Source organism: Populus nigra, chromosome 8 (assembly GCF_951802175.1).
Source record: "Populus nigra chromosome 8, ddPopNigr1.1, whole genome shotgun sequence".
Classification (NCBI taxonomy): domain Eukaryota; kingdom Viridiplantae; phylum Streptophyta; class Magnoliopsida; order Malpighiales; family Salicaceae; genus Populus; species Populus nigra.
This window is the reverse complement of record NC_084859.1, coordinates 21,524,093-21,543,259: the sequence shown is the minus strand read 5'-3', so window position 1 is coordinate 21,543,259 and position 19,167 is coordinate 21,524,093. Positions and strand designations below refer to the sequence as shown.

Sequence of the window (19,167 nt, the reverse complement as noted above, 5' to 3'; positions counted from 1 at the left end):
CTATTTTTTCAAACTATAACAGCAAAAACTACACAAAAGCTGGTTTAGCCATGTGTATTTTGAATTTTCTTTCTCGGTATGCTTTGAAGCCAAACCAAACAGCAACCATCTTTTTTTTAAGAAAAAAAAATTCAACAAGAAGAGGCAACGAGAAAAATCATTTAGATGGTCTGGGCAATTTCTTAAATCCAGGCATCACAAAAGGTTAAAAAACGTTGTGCTTAATCACTCTAAATTAAAGAATCTTTCATAGTTCAGGGGTACCTCTTCTTTTCCTGAGGAGACATCACTCTATACCTTAATTTGTTGCTTTGTAAACTCCCAATGGCCTGCATGCATGGCCGTCTAATTATTGCTGGACACCGAAATTCTAAAAAGCTTCATAGTTTTCTCTTTAACAAGACATAGTATTTCACAATATGCCGCGCATATACTCATTCCATCAACTTGCCGTAATCTCTGCACTCCTATATATAAATATTCTGATGCTTCCTCTCACCCCTCGTGCAAATATTGTGCTGTGATTAAGCTCTAGCTCAAAAAACCATGGTATCCGTCTTCAAGAGTTTCATTGCCTCTTCTGTTATGACATTGTTGTGTTTCAGTTTGTGCTTTTATCCATTCGCATTGGCTCAAGATTCAGGAACTGCGACCTTCAACACACCCCCATACGTTCGTAAGAATCTCTTTTCATCCCCTAAAAAATTAATCAAGTATAATAAATTAGCCATGTATTCTTCTTGTTTTCTCTATCCCTTTCATGATTTAATTTATTTGTAAACTCAGCTTCTAAATGCTATGGATATGAAGATCGAGGAGTGATGATTGCAGCAGCAAGTGAAGGGATTTTTAACAATGGGGAAGCTTGTGGGCGATATTACCAAGTAACTTGTGTTAGCGGGACAAATGAGGGCACTCCATTCCCTTGTTTGGTTAATGGGTCAGTTGTTGTGATGATTACAGATCTTTGCCCTGCTGATTCTTGTAGGGGTACCATTGATTTGTCACAAGAAGCTTTTGCCTCCATTGCTGACCCCAATTCTGGCGTTATAAACATCTCTTACCAACAGTAAGTCGCTCGAGAAATTAATTCTTGTTAATTTGTGATATATTTCAATGCTTTTAACATGGCTGATATTGTATGTTCAATTACTATGCAGGATTTGAGAGAAGAAGCATGCATTGAAGAAAGAACCAGCACGGATTTTGGTTAATGCATTCTGATACTGATCAAGAAATGAATGGCTACCTGATCGATTGAATATTGTTTTTTTTTTTATTATTATATCCAATAATTGGACAAGAAATTGTACCAAAGATTACAAATTAAAGGAATTGATTTTTTTTCCCGCTATTTATATACTTTTAGTATTGTTCAGGGGTCAAAATACAACGGAATTTAAGACAAGTGAGCTGGATATTGTTTTGAATCTTTTGAAGAATGCATTAGGCATCAGAAAGATAATTTAGTCCCTCGGACCTCGTAAAGAACAAAAAAGAAAAGACAAGGCGATTACATAAACCATGCCAACCTGTTTGCCCTTTGAAGGAAATTGTGAGCATTGCGTTCATACATAACTTCGATGCCAAGATAAGCACGGTTTATAATATCCGCGTTTCGTTGCTAGCAACATTGGCTTGTTTCAGCCTTTTTCGACTACCCGAGGATCTAACGGATAAATGGTATTTCCAAGACAAGAAGTATAAAAAGAGTCAATCTGTATAGTATTTTCATGCATGGACAAGAAGAATGGCAGAAGGAGCCATAGCAGAGGAAAAACAGAGTTGTTAAAGGGAGAGAGCCAGGGCCACATAAATTTTGATACCAAACTGTTCATACACATTGCCCTTTGGACTTCTTCTTATCTTTCTGTGTCATGTCCTCTTGGACAAAGATGCAAATGGGTACAATGATGTGCTTCGTAAAATGAAGCGAATATTTTTGTTCAGATTCTACAAAAAGTGTAATGGATCTTCTACCGGGTTCTGTTGCTGTAATTTGAGGAGAATCTGTTTTACTACCGTTCGAGGAAGCAAACAGAAACAATGAAATAACATATTTGATAATAGAAGCTTATTTATTTTTATTTTTATTTTTATTTTTCAAAATTTGTGAAAATTAAGAGTTTGGAGTTATAATGCTTTATAACATAGCAATTTTTCATGAACCATTGGACTGGTCCTTGGAGAAAGAAGAAACGATTTTCATATTCTGTTGGACTCATCAGCATCTAGATCTTCTTGAGCACTTCAAAGCACCTGCAGAGCTTGTCAATGCCTTCACATACTTGGCATCTCCAACCTTGAAACTTTGCTCCTTATTGTAGTTAGGCTTTGCCATACCTCTGCGACCTGTTTGGAAAAATGAAGCTCCATTTGTAAACAGATCCCCTATGGAGTAGAAGTTCCAGGGCTTGCTTTTCCCACTGATCCCATTTCTCCATGTTACCTGTTATTTCAAGTGTCTGGTTATAGTTTTTCGTATCAATATTTAGCCATCCTTCCTCCTAATTTTGTAAGAGGAAGAACAAGCGTTTGACAATTGTTATTATTACCTCCTTCTTTCCTGATGTTGGTGCAATGAAATAGTTGGATTCGCTCTTGATGCTAGGACTCATGCTTCCCCCAATTGCATACTGTTCCCATCCTCGGTACAGATTGTTGGCTACATGTGCATATCCATGGCGAATCCTGTGTTACATAGTTTTGAATTCTTCAATTAAGATTCACCATTTATACATTATGCAGAAATTATGTTCAAGAAAAGCGTCCATATTGAGGGGATCGATGGAGTATCTAGTGAACTAAGAATTACCTTGGCATTCTCTGGTTACAATTAGGTCCGAAACGATTGAAGGCAACAGTGACCTTCATGTTCTTGTCCCTCAAGAACCCATCATCATGGCCAAGTAGCATGACCTTGTCTTGGTCTCTAAACCAATTGTTAGAGACAGTAACAAATGTAGATCCTCGAGTGACATCAAGAAGACCATCCTGGCATGAATACAGTGTGTTGTGATCTATCCAAACCTTAGATGCACTGACCAGCCTTATTGCATCCCCATCCATCTGACCTAATTGCATTTGTTTCCCATCTGGTCCCATGACTGTGCTAGGCCCTTGTGCATTGCAATGGTGAATCCTTAGGCCATGGATGATCACGTCCGTTGCCTAAACAAACAGCGTAAGTACTGCAAATCAAAATTATAGACCATGCATTGCGTATTCAATCACGAAAGTTGGCAACTAGAAAAAATTAATCTACCTTGTACACCAAGAAGCACCCGAAGCCTTCAATTCCAACATCAACACCGCGACCGTCAATGGCAGTATAGCTGCTAATAAGAAGAGGTTTCTCAAGTTTGATATCCATGTTCCTTTCGAAAGTGATCCAGACTTTGCCTGTGATCATGGTGGCTCCATGTCTTAACGTCCCTTGTTTGGGGTTCACAGGGTCATCACTAGGATCGGTGACTTTATACATTACAACATCTCTTCCAACATTGCTAGTCATTTTCCCTGCAAACCCTACAGAACAAGATGCCAGTTGTTGCCGGCTTCTTCGCCAATTCGGACTCGGTTTCCAACATTGATCTATGGCATTCATTTTGTTGGCAGCAATACAAGCACTGGGGATGAAGGAAAGGATGGCAATAGAAACGACCACTACTACAAGGTGCCTTAAGACAACCATGATGATGTCTTGAATAAATTATGGGAGAGGGTTAGAGATATGCAATGTAAGAGTTAAGGAATGGCGGAGGGTTTTTATAGAGGAGCTCACCAATGGTGGCGTTGCAGTTTGTTCTGTTGGTTACAGTAGAATGCAGCAGTGATAACTAATTTTCTATTTTTGTAATTACAATTATAAGTGGGTGTTGTATCCTAAACATAGATAGATTACTATAAAATCTCCCATGATTTGTGTACTAATACAGTTGGTTTGGTTGTTGATGAGACCATTCCATAGATATAACTAACATTTATATATATATATATGGTTATTAAAAACAGAAAATAAACCTTACAAAATCTAAAAAAATGTAAATTAAATGAAATTATAAATTTTTATCTAACTTTACTAATATTTTATAATTAAAAAACTGAGAAATATAATTAATTCTAATAAATATTCCATCCAAACTTATTTGAATTAAATCTTTAACCTCATGTTTTGTCTAGATATTCTACATATAGTGATTTATTTATTTTGATAAATTATTAGGTTAATTTACAACTTTATCATTTCAATCACAATTGCACCATCGTCTCCACATTCCTCAAAAATCTTCAATCACGTAATATCTACCAATTTATTATTTTCTCTTAATATTTAATTAATACTTTTATTATATCAGTATTCCTTATTAATTAATGTTTGGAGCTATTGAAAATAAACTCCAGAAAATAAATTCATATTGTTTCCTCCACTGTCTCATTTTTTTTATAACAATGCAATCCTGGAGCAATATCTTCCATTAAATCTGATGCCATTTATTATTTCTCTAATATCTATTTGTATATCTAATTAAATTTATTTTTATTTTTTAAAATATCTTATATCTATAATCCTTGACGTTAAATCTAACCTACCAAATTAGTTATGTGATAATAAATTTATATTTGAATATATGTTAAATTTTCAAGTCATATGCTTTTAGCTTACAAATTATGTATTTTCAAAACAAAAAACTTACAAATTATGTGATTAATTTTAATGGACTTCTCCGAAATATATTCAAAATAATAAATTAAATACTTAATATATATATTTAAAATTAAATTTTAGTTAATTTAATTTTTTTTTAAATAGATTTAAAAGAGCCATTTTTTTATATAAAAAAAAGCATGAATTCAGTACGTAAAACATGCCGTTTTGCACTTAAACGACTTGTCATATTCGAAACAAGAATCCATTTTTTATTTATTATTATTATTATTATTATTATTATTTAAGGCAGTGAGCTTTCCATTTTGCTAATATGAAATATCTCCCTCTCTCTTCTCTTTTGCAGCTGTGGCAATGGAGTCTGCATCTCTAAAGCATGTAATCTTTACAAGAAATCAGTACAGTATCTTCTCGAAGAATCAAAGAAAACACCACCCACTCATCCCAAAAACTCATGTTAGGAGAAGATTGGGCTTTGGCAGCGTCAAAAACTACAAAAAATCAGATTTTCAAGGTAGAAACTTTGATGACTTACATGCTTAGTACATACATGGCCTTGGTTATAGTTATTTAGCAGTCCGTTCATGTGATATGGCTTCTTTTGCTGCTTGAATTAATGGGTTTTCTTTGTATTCTTCAAAAGATGCTAAATTTCTTGGATTTTTGCTGTTTCTTGAACCTGTGGACGGAAAAGGGACCATTTTGAATACAAAGATTGTATCTTTAATGTCTTCTGTTTTTATTTTTTAACTTAATTCATGGAGATTAAGAGTTTATAGTATTCATATAGCTGAATTGAAAGTCCATTGATTGATTTCAAATAAATTGGTGGAGAGATGGAGGAGTTTTATGTTTGGAAGTCTATGATTTTGTTGTGGATGGCTATATATCCTACTAGGGAGGTACTAGAAATGGTTTCTAAAATGCTGTAGTGGATAGCAAATTGATGCCTTTCTGCTTTCTGAAGTTGTTATTTAAGCACCCACGATTCGAAACTGAAGGTAATTTGTCCAGTTAACACTATTAAATTTGCAGATGGAAATTATTGGTTGGGGTGCAAAAGTTTTTTTCTTCATCTGATTAGGAAAAATGACTGGTCCTTGAATTCATTATGTGATGTTAGTAGTTAGCTTTTTTTTTAAGCAGCTGCAATAGTGTGAATGTGTGATGTTAATGAGCTTATGCTTGGGGTTTTTAATATGATTAAGTGCTTGCTTTGTGTGCATATGCATGCAGCCTTGAATTATTTCCAAAGTCATGTTTTCAATCCTTGCCTCCTGTTGCTACTTTGATAGTTGCCTCTTGGAAAAACTAGGTTTCCCACTTGGAATTAAGATACAAACTTTGTTTGAAATATGCGCTATATGGTTCCAGGAAGTCTAAAAAAAAAAAGGCTGGGCATATGTTCAGTATGAATCTTTTATGTACCTTTGATTTGTATGTGGTAACTTATGTTCTAGAAATCAAACTCTGTATATCTCCCTAGGTACCATTTCGCTGTGAAATTGCATAGACATGGAATTGAAGAAATTGTTAATGAAAGACATTTGTTTATAATGCCCTGTACAATCCTTTCCATGTCTATTAACATAAAATTAAGTTGTGTTCATGATTGCTGAACTTGGCTATAAACTTCTAGTTTATAAGACTAATGAGTTTTCATTTCAGATTTTCAGGGCTATGCAAAACCTTTGCATCTTTTGCCAGCAACAGAAGTGAAAGTTTGTACAGAAACCTCACAAGAAAAGCTTCTTACATCTATCAAAGGATCTTGGTCTTTGTTCAAGGTTAAGCTATGTACGAGTAATGTCTATGGCTCAAGTCTGAGTGATCCTAATGCTGGAATACTCTTATGTTTGATAGACAGGAATGGTGACTCAATATTGCGCAGAATACCTGCAATTTCGGAGTCCAATTCTGCTAACTTGATGGACATGGTTGAGTCTGACACACTTCATTTCCAAAGAGGTTCAGTTGATGAATTCACCTTTGAGGGCCCCAAGATGGGGAGGATCGAATCTCTTTGGGTCAGTGTTGAATCAGGTAAGTCCGAGATGGTTGTGAAAAGCCTTAGGATTTGTAGTCTAGAATGTCTTTTCTACTCCATGACTCAGAATTGGGAACAATATACCATGAATGCTCAACCTAGACTTCTACCCACATTGTATCTGATATATGCTTGTCAACTCTCATAGTTAAATTGGCATCCAGTGCAAAACATCCTCATTTATATATCCCTGGGATATTAGTTAGGAGTAACTCATATAGTATTGATTAGGCTTGTCTTGAACATCATAATAATGGTTTTCCTTTTCTTTATTTCTCAAATTTCTAAGGTCAGGTCAGTGGAGATTAGATGGTGCGAGCCTGACTGTCATTAGTGCTTCTCAAGCTTCCCCTGAAGAAAATGATGGACAGGAGATCCGGTATACTGGTTGCCAGTATGAGTTTGAAACTGATGATGTTTTGCTTGGGGAGGGAAGTGACATATCCATGGTGGAACTTAGATCTTGCCATGTATCTGATTTATCTGGGGTTGATCCATCCACATTGTTGAGTAAAAGCCCTTCCATGTCAACTTCCCCACCTGGCAGCAACGTTTCTAACGAGGAAAGCATGAGAGAATATGCGGACTTGAAGTTATCTTTGTTATCCTATGATGCAATGCTAATTTTTGTGGGTACAACAATAACAGGTTTCTCAGCTGGAGAAAATGCTGCTTTTGCTTTCTTTATCGGTGGAATTGGTGGCTTTTTATATTTGTTGCTGCTACAAAGGTCTGTCGATGGATTACCAGCTTCATCAATTCCCAGCAATACCAGTGGGATCGATCGCCTAGTTGGAGGACTTAAGGGTCCAATATCAAGCTTGGCACTGGCCGTAGGGTTTACTTTTCTAGCAGTGAAGTATAGCTCTGGCGATGCTCCCTCAGTGTTCACTCCAAAAGAACTTCTGGCTGGAATGTTGGGGTTTCTTGCGTGTAAAGTGGCTGTAGTAGTGGCAGCATTTAAGCCTATGAAACTGGATTTCAAGGAAAATGAGTAATGTATTTCATTTTCCTTTTGTATAGAGTTGGAAACCTATAGTTCGTACAGAACCTAATGGGAAACACTGAAGTGCGTGTAAACATAGGAAATATTTGTTCGTGTTTATTCTTCTCATCTGAACGTAAATGATACAGAAGTTACTAAGAAAGGATGAATCATTGGACTACAAACGCTTTTGCTGGTTAAATTTTGTGTTTAACCATTCTATAGCACACACACTTAACAGTCCTAGCAAGCAGAGAGAGCATGTTATTTGACAGCCAGAGAGATTGAAATACGTTGTGTCAAGTACATTGTACTCACATTTTATGTTTGTTCACAACAAGCATCAACCTTATCTCTTTGCCTAACGATTAGAAAATAATTGAAGACAGGAAAAAAGAAAGTACAGATGATTTGAGCTATTGATCAATGATAAGTCTATAGCTGGGAAGAGAGATTTGGGAGTTGTAAATTTTCTGTTGTTTCGGACGTAGTCAGTTAGCTAGCTAGTTTTATTCCTATTTGAACCAAACAGGCCTGAAAATAACCACACATTATAAGAAAATCGAAGGCAGAAGACACCTTTTGATAGGATTTTCTTTCTTCTGAGGAGCACATGTTACTCCAATGTCGAGTAAGAACATTACCAGACAGCACCAACCAATCCAAACATTCAGCAGTGGTACCAAAAGGTTTGAAATTACAGATTGATTCGCGATGAAAACAGAGCAGTTAGCTAAGGAGATCCCGAGGATAATTTTATATTATCCTCTGACAGCCAGTTGAGTATCTGCAATGTATCATTTAGAATAACAGAAGGCTAATAATTAATTCACTTTGAAAGCCGCCTCTGAGTATTGCAGATTCAGCAACTGCTAGTGAAGTGCTGCGAGAGTTTGTACAAGATGAAAGAAAGTAGTTCATCATCCATCATAGCCTGTTTATCTAAAGATTTTAGTCTCTGCAACTGTTGGGGTGAAATATAATATATAGAGAGAGCTTAGAAACCATGTGACTTCAAAGAGAGAAAATCCCTATGAAGTGACATTTGCCGCCACTACCAATATTGCAGTTAATTGCCATTTGGATTCATGGCAAAAACATTTTCAAGAAGTTCAATTGATAGCAAACCAGGCACTCCTCTTAGAGCTTTTCAAAGAGATTTTTTTAGGAATAATTTTATATCATTCTCTAATCTTTCTTCCAAAAAAAAGAAAAAGAAAAAATGGTTGAACATATTAACCAACAAGTTATTGCTTGGATGCATGGGCTATCGATGCCATTAAATCCTTAATTAATTAGCACAAGATTGAACTAGACTGATAATTGGAAAATCAAAAAAACAAATTCTTGTTAAATGAGAAATCTTTTCTTAAAGATCAAGTTTATAGATTTTCATAGATTTCTTTAATGGATTTGTGTTCATGAAGTTCCTAGTTTGGTGAACTATTGCCTTCTTTAATCATTAAGTTGCCAACCGATTTATCTATGGCCAGCATCATTGTGTCTCTGTTATCTATGAAAACCATTTTTAATTCTCTCTCTCCCACTCTCTCTTCAACTCTTAATAATCTTCCCAAATTTCTTCTCTTAACATTCCACATGGAGATTTTTAAGAAGCTGAGCTGCCACGTTATATACAGAGTTGAAGACGTTATATACAGAGTTGAAGGCATTGGACTACTTTGATCAGGAAGCAAATCGATGCAAGAATGAAAGTGTTTGGTGTGGGTTTATTTTGTATCTCTCGATCGATGCATTGGATTAACTGGTTTGAATTCTGTATTTAATTCCAGATTTACTCATGTAATTTTAAATTTGCATTACATTACTTAAATTTAAATGTAAAGGAAACTCAAAAATTTAGAAAATAAATATTTACATTCATACAGTGATCCATACTCTGATTACATCTATGAATTCGAACTCGTGGATTGTGAAAAATCTTTTTTGGTGTTTTTAGTTTATGAAATTAAAACTACATGTTTCTACTGAATACAAAAAATTGCAAGTTTACTTGATTATCGTCTATATAATTATTGCCTATTATTCTATTGCCTATAAAAGTATCGCTTAAAATTACATGCTTACTTGATAAACAAGTTTTGAAGATTATGTGAGTTTGATTGAATTACAATGCAGTTGTTGTTTTTTATTGTTGTTCTTGATTGTCTTGCCTCTTTTTTTAAATAAGAAAGTTGAAGATAATTTCTAGTAACTACCCACTTAACTTATTCAAGATAACTTCTAGTAACTACCTACTCATCCTGTTTAAGGTAACTAGCGACTCATTTCTTATTTTAAGGATCTTCTACCATATAGACTATTTATATACCTTCAATTTACCATCCACATTCTTGGACTTTATCAAATCTGGTTTGCAATCAAGTTTAGTATGTTCTTCCTAGTCCGAACTTCTTAACTCTTTGGTCAATTTTAGTGTATAACATAAGTGAAACAATAGTTAGGTCTAGTTTGGAATGTTTTTATGCACTCTTTAATATTTTGGCTATAATTTTTATCTGAATGTTAGAATGATGTAAATTACTCCAATTCGACAAAGCTCATTCATAGATGCAGGTTATGGGTAGGCAACTACGCTTCTTAATCATCATTCCAGACACACATTTCAATGTTCAAGTCTTTGTTTTTCTAGTTTTTTTTTTTTTGGAAAATGTTTTAGACATTATTTCGAGGTGATTTTTATTTTTATTTTTATTTCGACATAAATTTCTTTGATTGACTAGTTTTAGATGGTATTTTTAATTAGCTGGCTAATTAAAATTTGTCCTTTTATATATATAGATAGATAGATTTTCCAACCCTTATGGGTTGTTTTTGGACATCCACAATTTTATTTAGAGTTAGTTTTTCCTACATGATATTTTATATCAATGTTTAAGTCTAAGATGTATATTCTTGGCCCATCAAAACCAAGCTTAAATTTCAACCCAAACCCAGCCCAAATAACCTAGGTATTTAAATAAAAGGTTTTCAAAAAATTGTTTTTCTCTCTTTTATTATTTTCTTCTCTCTATCGTAACTTTCTCATAAAATACAAGAAAATCAATTCTGAACTTAAGTTTTGGTTCAAAGAATGTTGAAGAAACAATTAAGTGTCTTTCTCTTTTGTTATTTTCAATTAGGAAATTGATTGTGGAATGATTAAAAAAGTGTTTAGGGCTTTTATATTCATTGGGTGATTGAATGATTTAAGGGAGTTAATTGAAATATTATGGTATTAATTGGCTTAAAACTGATTGAAATTATGAGTTTTTGAAGAACAAATTGTTTAATTATGGGATTTACATATTTAAATACCGACATATCAGGATTTTAGAAATCTCGATCAACCAGTTGAACGGTTGGTATGAACCGGTTGAACATTTTGATCTACTGGTTGACCCAACAATAGGGGTTAAATGGGTCTATTAAGTTTGATCAATTTGGGATATATCCGGGATCGATCAGGTGAATCAGTTTGGATTTATAATTATGTTTCGGTCTCTAATATTACAGTTGTAATATTTTATAATTATTTGCTTCAATTCATTTTTTAGTGTATTTCTGTATCCATATAGGTTTTGTTGACGTTCCTCCTAACAATCTTCGGTAGTCTTCAGTTCTACATCCGTTTGTCTTTTACTTTTGTTTTCTAGGTGTGTGGGATCATTTTTAATATGCATGTAATATAAATATTTTATGTATGTTGATTAAATGATGAGTAGAATTGATAATTTCTTTATATATATATATAATCATGTGAGTACATGTTATATTTTGATATTGGTATTCTTGTCAGAAACTTCATATTAACAAAAAGTAGTTAGTCTTTGTGTAAATCATACATGTATACCTAGCTGGTGAGAGAGACAACATCCGGGTGTCATCTGATCTCTAACAAGTTTTCTGCTACCTTATGTTAATATGCTTAGTATGTATATTTATATTAAGATATTTACGACTTGCTAATTATTAATATCTAAGATGTATATTAAATGTTATTCTCTTACTAAGTTAGTTGAACTCACCTCTCTATTTTAATATTATTTTCAGGTTTTTAGTTTCTGTTAGCATGAGATTTTGTTGAGTGTTCCTGCTTCTTCAGTTTTAGCCGGTATGTCTTACTTGTTCCGTGAGGTTTTCTTTTTAATTTTAATTTGATGTCTTAGATGCTCTATTATTATATTTTTTTTTAAGTTCAAGGAATGGATTTAATCTATTGTAATAAGTAATTTAGACTATTGTTTTATTTTATGTAATGATGAGAAGTTTTGAATTATTATATAATTTTATTAGTTTTAAATAATATAATTTTTTTAAAGATTATGAAATGTTGTAAAAAATTTATATAATATGTATGTTTTGAGATTTAGTACTAATTGGGTGTTCTTATAACATTACTCCTGTATTACCGGTCATGAGTCGTGACATTAAGGATCTTGCAGCCCTTCTATTATTTCCTTCGTGTTTCACTTTTAATCCTAATTACCGATTTCAGGTTGGGTTAACTTTAAGCTAAAGACCCATCAACCCCCCACCCAATAACCTATTCTACTTTATGCAATTATCGAGAACATGTGGAGATTAATTGATTCATTAATATATGTATGACCTGCCAAAGATCAGATCTAGCCACATAATAGTTTTCAATATTGCTAGAGAGAGCAACTAGTTTGGCTAGTCAGTGCTTGAGTTATAGTTGGGAAGGGAGATTAGGGAGAAGAAGGTTCATCTTTTCTACATTTTTCTGCTTTTTTGGAGGAGTTTTGTTCTTATTTGATCCATAACATACCTGAAAATAGTTAGCTCTCTGAAGTTGTAAAATGTGTTCAACATTTTCATTTTCTACGAACCCTTGCAATTATGGAGCAAATAATGCCAGATTCTTGCATTCAAAATCCCTTGTTACAAGAACAAGAGCTCAAGGGATTAGAGCCCACAAATGCCCGAGCAGTGGTGCCATTCCTCGGCCATTGATCAAAGAATTCATTCCTCGTACTGATCTTCGCGTGCATGAAATTGTCGAGAGGCAGTCGCAGGCTAACAACTTAGCCAAGCAAGATGCCTGTAGAAGGGTAGAGATGAATCTGACATTACTTGAAGAAGCGTATAAAAGATGCAGAAACATCTGTGCAGAATATGCTCGGACGTATTATCTAGGTGGGTATAACATCCTGTTTCTGATAGGATGTAGTCCTTTACTTGCCTGTAGTTTATTCTGATGTGCTATAGGGGTATTGCCATTCGTGACTGAATTTTGTCACTCATAAGCCCTCTTTTGATGCAGCTTCTTTGCTGATGACAGAGGAGCGACAGAAAGCCATATGGGCAATTTATGGTGAGAGACTAACATCACTGAGTATGTAGATTAGCTGATTACTCTTTAATTATACGTTCCTGATAACTTATTTTCAATCAGAATTGGTCTGTTTCTTCTGAGTCTTGAGGAATCAGGATGGTTCCAACTCAAGGCATACCAATGGACTAAATGATCATTTGTATTTAATCCTAAAGGCTAGACCTTTGATTACCTAGCTAAGAAATTAAAGATAATTCATCTTCTGTTAATTCTTACAACTTATTCTCAAGTTGTTCTGCTTTAACTGATATGCTTATGCAGCTTGGGGCACTAGGATGGATGAAATGGTGGATGGCCCAAATGCTGTCTACATGGGCACTTCTCTTCTTGATAGGTGGGAGGAAAGACTGCAAGACATCTTCGACGGCCGCCCCTATGACATGCTTGATGCTGCACTTACTGATACAGTTTCCAATTTCTGTCTAGATATTAAGGTACCTGAAACATTTTCCCCTTTAGCCTGATTTCATTCCAATCTGTTCCTGCAAGAATCGTTCTTTTATTCCATGGCATGTGAAAAACAAGCCACAAATTTTATGAAGATCCTTTCAGTTCTTAGCTTATTTATTTGCGTTAGTAGTTTCCTTTGTTTCTTCCATTCACAGCCTTTCAAGGAGATGATCGAGGGTATGAGAATGGATACCTGGAAAAGTCGGTATAAGAACTTTCAAGAGCTCTACCTTTACTGCTACTATGTTGCTGGAACAGCTGGAATCATGACTGTTCCAGTGATGGGGATTGCACCTGAATCTTCTGTTTCTAATAAAAGCATTTATAATGCAGCAATTCATTTTGGTATTGCAAATCAACTCACAAACATTCTCAGAGATGTGGGGGAGGAGTAAGTTTTCAGTGCCTCAGTTTTGCAATTGCAACATGTTCTACTTGGTTTCAAGATCGTTCTTTTCCATTTTCCCTTCTCAGTGCATGGAGAGGGAGAATTTATCTTCCACAAGATGAGCTTGAACAATTTGGTCTATCCGACGAGGATGTTTTCGCAAGAAAGGTCACTGACAATTGGAGAGAGTTCATGAAAGAGCAGATTGCAAGGGCAAGATTCTATTACAACATTGTAGAGCAAGGGATCTCGCGTCTTGACAAGGCTAGCCATTGGCCGGTATCTATCTACCTTCACACCATTGAAACACCAACATAAATCGAAAACTTTTCAAATCTTTGCTGATAGATTGATATTTTATTTGCAGCTATGGTCATCCTTGCTCTTATACCAAAACATCTTGGATGTAATTGAAGAAAATGATTATGATAACCTCACAAAGCGAGCTCATGTTGGAAAGACTAAGAAACTTATCATATTGTCTCATGCATACAAAAAAGCTCAATCAGTTCCAAGCTCAATATTTCACTAAGATTGCGTTTGGTTGGTGTTTCAAAACCGAAGAGACAAGATACAAAAGATATAGGAACAAAACCATAAAATAAATTTGCCACAAGAACATACTCTCTCTGTCTTAACTGTTTCCATCTCTTTTGTCTAATCAAAGCTATCTAAAAGAAGGTTAATTCTTGTAGCAGTTAGCATAGAGAAGTGAAGCGTGCTTCAATTATACCAAGTGAAGTTTGTGTCTGACATTGCATCACCTCTTCAAGATGTGAATGCTTGTTACATGGATTGGCATTTGAGACTCATTATAAACAAGGATTATGAAAATCAACACTTTTATTTGCTATGTTGTTATACAAGAAATTTAATGGGAGGAAACAAATTAATTATAATTAATAAGCAATAAACTATGTAAAAAAAAAATCAAATGAAACATGATAGCAAGGGGATAGAAAAGAAATATATACAGCATGTCACATGACAACCTTGGAAAAGAATAATGGTTCTGTTGCATCTGTGCCCATGAGGATAGGTATTGGGATATATAGGAAGGAGAGGGCATCAAAACAAACAAAATGTCAAACACAATAGAATTGAGTGAAAATATATCATTCACAAAATATATATTACCTTTCACCTCACAAAAACCCACCATGAAATTTGCTTGAATAGACTCAGATAATCTAGACTCAGGTGAACAACTAAAACCCGAGTTAATATTGTTATTTTTGAATTAATTATAAAAAATCATTTATCAATAATTAATAAAAATAAATAAGCATCGACTTAATCATTTATCAATAATTAATAAAAATAAATAAGCATCGACTTAATTCTTCAGATCACAAGATTATATATATAAAAAATAATTTATTTGTATATTTTTAAATTTTTTTCAACCAAACATATTTGTGTCTAATAAGATTATATATAATTGCTTTTTTGAATACCATTTACTTTAATTTATTACAGTGGGTGAAAACTAAATGAATTTTATAATATTTTAGGCTTATTGCAAATTACCTTTCACTATTTTATTTTATTTTTATCTTATTAAAGAAAATTATTTGGTTTGGTATGAGGCGAAACCAATTGAAATATCTAGTGAAATCAATCATTATTTTTTTTCTTCTTTTGGCTCAATACTAAGAAAATTAAACGGTCTCTATATAGCCATTTGGCATTGTTTTTCACTGTCCCAAAGATGATCATTCTTCAGGTCACACTTTGTCTTTCACTTCGGCTTTTACCTATTAAATTTCCTTTCTGGTTCTGGCAAGCATGGTGAGATCCCAATGGATTTTTAGTGCCTTTTCTCATATTACTATGCTGGCTCGGTTAAGCCATTGCAAAAAAGGCCTCAAGTCTCAACTTAAGCTGCATCACATCAATACACAGTCCATAAACTGCCAATAAGTAGCTCCAAACAGCAGCTTTCATCCTCGAAGATGGATTGAGTCCTGATGCTGAGATGTTCAAAATGTGTTGTCTTAGCTCCATGTATCATATAAGACTAAACCAACTGTTCATGCATCATGGCCTTCACAAGGGGAAAATGACGGCAACATGGCCTATTCTTTGATTGCACACTGTAAAATTCATATGGGGGAGGTTTTTATTTTACTTGAGGACTGCAAAATGCACTCCATTGTCACTTCAGGGCATAAATAGAATTAAAGTTGTGTTATTAAGGTTGCTATTGGACAAAATCTAGCATCTTGGTTAAACATAATATGCTCTAGCACCAAATCTAGGTGTTTATGTCTTTGCTGAAAATTAAAAACTATTAAGTTGTAACAAGATTTTGTAATGCAAATTGTTGTCATCGATAAGAGCAAGCCATTTAATTAATCCTCCATTTTGGACGTAAGAGGTTCCAATTTTTTATCGCATGTTCTTATTTATGCACAATGGAAGAAGCATACAGAAACAACAAACTTCAGAAGAAGAAGAAGAATCTAGTAAGCTTAAACTAGTGGGCCATTTGCATGATGCTCTCATCAATGTCCTTTTCATATAGAGATTGAAAGGGAGAGAAATGGAGGGAGAGATACAGCTGTTTAGTTGACTTGATATTGCTAGAGGGTGCAAAATATTTGAGATATTCAATCCTTCATCAAGTTCTTAGGTACTTTTCTGATATTTTGAAGGGAGTTATCGATCATTTTAGAGTGATCTGATCATTCTTCAGGAGCCTGTTCGTACCTGGATAGAACTTGTTAAAAGTCGCCAGATGTGTTCTAAATTTTCGCTTTCGGCTAAGCCTTGCGCTGGGGCACATATTGGCAAATTCCTGCATTCAAAATCCTTAGTTACAAGAGCAAGAGCTGGAGTGATCACAGTTCCAAAGAGATCGAGCCGACAGGCTTTTCCTCAGCTATTAAAACAAGGAATTCCTCATACTGATCTTCAAGTACATGAAATTGTTGAGAGGCAGTCTCAAGCTAACGTCTTGGGCAAGCAAGATACGTGTAGAAAGTCAGAGTTCCATCCCATGTTTCTTGAAGAAGCTTATGGAAGGTGCAGAAACATTTGCGCCGAATATGCCAAGACATTCTATCTAGGTAACATCCTTAACTATTTCTAATTTTTCACTAGTTGTATAGTCCTAGAACACATGATTCAAGGATTACTAGATGATAACAGAACCATCACGTCGTTTGAATCCATGCTGGATTGCTTACCAGTCCCTATTAGCATAGGTTTCCAAACTGTTTTATGATTTATCACAAGATTTAATTTGCCTCTATATCTTGACACAAATTGTGTAGCAAAAGATTGATGTCCATTCTCTCTTGATGCAGGAACTCTGCTGATGACAGAGGAGCGACAGAAAGCCATATGGGCAATATATGGTAAGAGATTAAAGTCCAGAATACATAAATTTGCAAGAAAATTAAGATAATGCAATACACGCATAGAATTATGAGTATGAAGAGCTCATCAGGTTTCTAATCCTTAAAAAGTCGGATCATATCCTGGTGAATAACTTTGACACATTCCACAAAAAAATATTCCGAAAGAAGCAATTCGATGGATCCTAACGCTTGCATTAGAGATGCATTAAGCAATGAGATTTACCGAAAAAGTAAACTGTTATGACTTCAAATTATTTTTAACTGGAATGTTTGCTGCAGTATGGTGCAGGAGGACAGACGAACTGGTCGATGGCCCTAATGCGGTGCACATGAGCACTGCTGTTCTTGATAGGTGGGAAAGAGAGGCTGCAAGACATCTTTGATGGATTCCCCTATGACATGCTCGACGCTGCACTTACCGATACGATTTCCAAGTTTTCTTTAGACATTAAGGTACTTGGAATATTTAGTAGCTGAATTAATTTCTATTTTTGTGTATGTTCTCAATCTGATGATAGAATCTTTTATTATCTCACAGCCTTTTAGGGACATGATTGAAGGTATGAGAATGGATACCAGAAAATTTCGCTATGATAATTTTCAAGAGCTCTATATGTATTGCTACTACGTTGCGGGCACAGTCGGCCTTATGAGTGTTCCAGTGATGGGAATTGCAGCAGAATCTTCGGTTTCTGCTCTAAGTATTTATAATGCAGCACTGTACTTGGGTATTGGAAATCAACTGACAAACATTCTTAGAGATGTTGGAGAGGAGTAAGTCTTTTCCAAACAACTTCCATTCAGTTTCCTCATTTGAATCTCTTAACTTAGTTCTGTCCTTTTTTCTTTCAGTGCTTTGAGAGGGAGAGTTTATCTTCCACAAGATGAGCTTGCACAGTTTGGTCTATGCGACAAGGATGTTTTCGCAAGAAAGGTCACTGATGGATGGAGAGAGTTAATGAAGGAGCAGATAACAAGGGCAAGATTCTATTTCAACCTTGCAGAAGAGGGGGCTTCACAGCTTGAAAAAGCTAGCCGATGGCCGGTGTGTGTTGGAAATTATCCTTTCACCTCTTGAAAAACATCCAAATCTAACCTATATTGTACGCGATGATTATTCGTATGTTGACAGATTGGCCTGTGATTTGTTGCAGGTTTGGTCATCCTTGCTGATATACAGAAAAATCTTGGATGCAATTGAGGATAATGATTATGATAACTTCACAAAACGAGCTTTTGTTGGAAGAACTAAGAAACTTCTCACATTGCCCCTAGCATACTCGAAAGCTCAACCGATGTCTAGCTTGATCTTTCGGTAAATCAAGATTTTGTAAGCAGCCCTAGTGTGTGGAGGAGTGGAGTAAATAGTGAAACAAGGTTGTGTTTGTGTATCATGGAGGAAGTCTTCGAAGTATGAATGTCTATAAGATTGATTACACATTCCCCTAATAGAACTAGAAATTTTCATGGAAAGTAAACTGCAATACATTTCTTAGTTATTACAAATATAAATTATGTTCATCTGGACAAAAACTGCTTGCACTACAAGTCTCACCCTTCTTTGAGGCAATTTATATATGTTATTCTCTATACATTCACAAACAGAGAAGAGATGCTACAGTTTCTGACACCATGGAAGCAGATGCAATGATAAGGCTGTAGATCAACCGGCATCGATCTACTCTTTTCCTCTGAAAAGTTTCGAGTTCAGGTATCTCCTTACTATAAGCCTAAACACATGGTCCAAATACTGAAACACTCTAGGAGGGTTATTCACATCACCTCTAATCCACGGTTGAGGTACCACGGTATTACACTAGTTTTTTACCCGCAGGTCGGGTCATTTTTTTATAACCTTAGAAAAAAAATAAAAATGCTATGAAGTCAAAAACAAAAAAAAAAAC

General features: G+C 34.8%; 4 protein-coding genes and 1 pseudogene across 6 annotated transcripts; 4 read left to right on the top strand and 1 right to left on the bottom strand.

Annotated features, from left to right (window-relative positions):
• Positions 1-546: 546 nt before the first annotated feature.
• Positions 547-1,167, top strand: LOC133702043 (EG45-like domain containing protein). The gene is made up of 3 exons (XM_062126217.1): positions 547-676; positions 787-1,069; positions 1,161-1,167. The coding sequence occupies exons 1-3, from the start codon at positions 547-549 to the stop codon at positions 1,165-1,167; spliced, it is 420 nt and encodes a 139-aa protein (XP_061982201.1).
• Positions 1,168-2,100: 933 nt separating this feature from the next.
• On the bottom strand, positions 2,101-3,719 carry LOC133702278 (probable pectate lyase 4). Its single transcript, XM_062126591.1, has 4 exons — positions 3,266-3,719; positions 2,816-3,171; positions 2,556-2,691; positions 2,101-2,449 (listed from the first exon to the last, which is right to left on the bottom strand). Exons 1-4 carry the CDS (start codon positions 3,692-3,694, stop codon positions 2,225-2,227), a joined length of 1,146 nt encoding a protein of 381 aa, XP_061982575.1. The 5' UTR covers positions 3,695-3,719; the 3' UTR covers positions 2,101-2,224.
• Positions 3,720-4,972: 1,253 nt separating this feature from the next.
• LOC133702276 (uncharacterized) lies at positions 4,973-7,886 on the top strand. Its single transcript, XM_062126587.1, has 3 exons — positions 4,973-5,183; positions 6,338-6,712; positions 7,011-7,886. Exons 1-3 carry the CDS (start codon positions 5,024-5,026, stop codon positions 7,712-7,714), a joined length of 1,239 nt encoding a protein of 412 aa, XP_061982571.1. The 5' UTR covers positions 4,973-5,023; the 3' UTR covers positions 7,715-7,886.
• A 3,899-nt stretch (positions 7,887-11,785) lies between these two features.
• LOC133702277 (phytoene synthase 2, chloroplastic-like) lies at positions 11,786-14,732 on the top strand. 3 transcript variants are annotated; one of them, XM_062126590.1, is made up of 6 exons: positions 11,786-12,861; positions 12,989-13,060; positions 13,322-13,494; positions 13,666-13,715; positions 13,844-14,177; positions 14,266-14,732. In XM_062126590.1, exons 1-6 carry the CDS (start codon positions 12,525-12,527, stop codon positions 14,428-14,430), a joined length of 1,131 nt encoding a protein of 376 aa, XP_061982574.1. In that variant the 5' UTR covers positions 11,786-12,524; the 3' UTR covers positions 14,431-14,732. The 3 variants fall into 3 exon arrangements, with proteins under 3 accessions (XP_061982574.1, XP_061982572.1, XP_061982573.1); XM_062126588.1 differs by having other exon boundaries at positions 11,792-12,861; positions 13,666-13,901; positions 13,985-14,177; XM_062126589.1 differs by having other exon boundaries at positions 11,795-12,861; positions 12,989-13,039; positions 13,666-13,901; positions 13,985-14,177.
• A 1,885-nt stretch (positions 14,733-16,617) lies between these two features.
• On the top strand, positions 16,618-18,778 carry LOC133700341 (phytoene synthase 2, chloroplastic-like; annotated as a pseudogene).
• Positions 18,779-19,167: the final 389 nt, after the last annotated feature.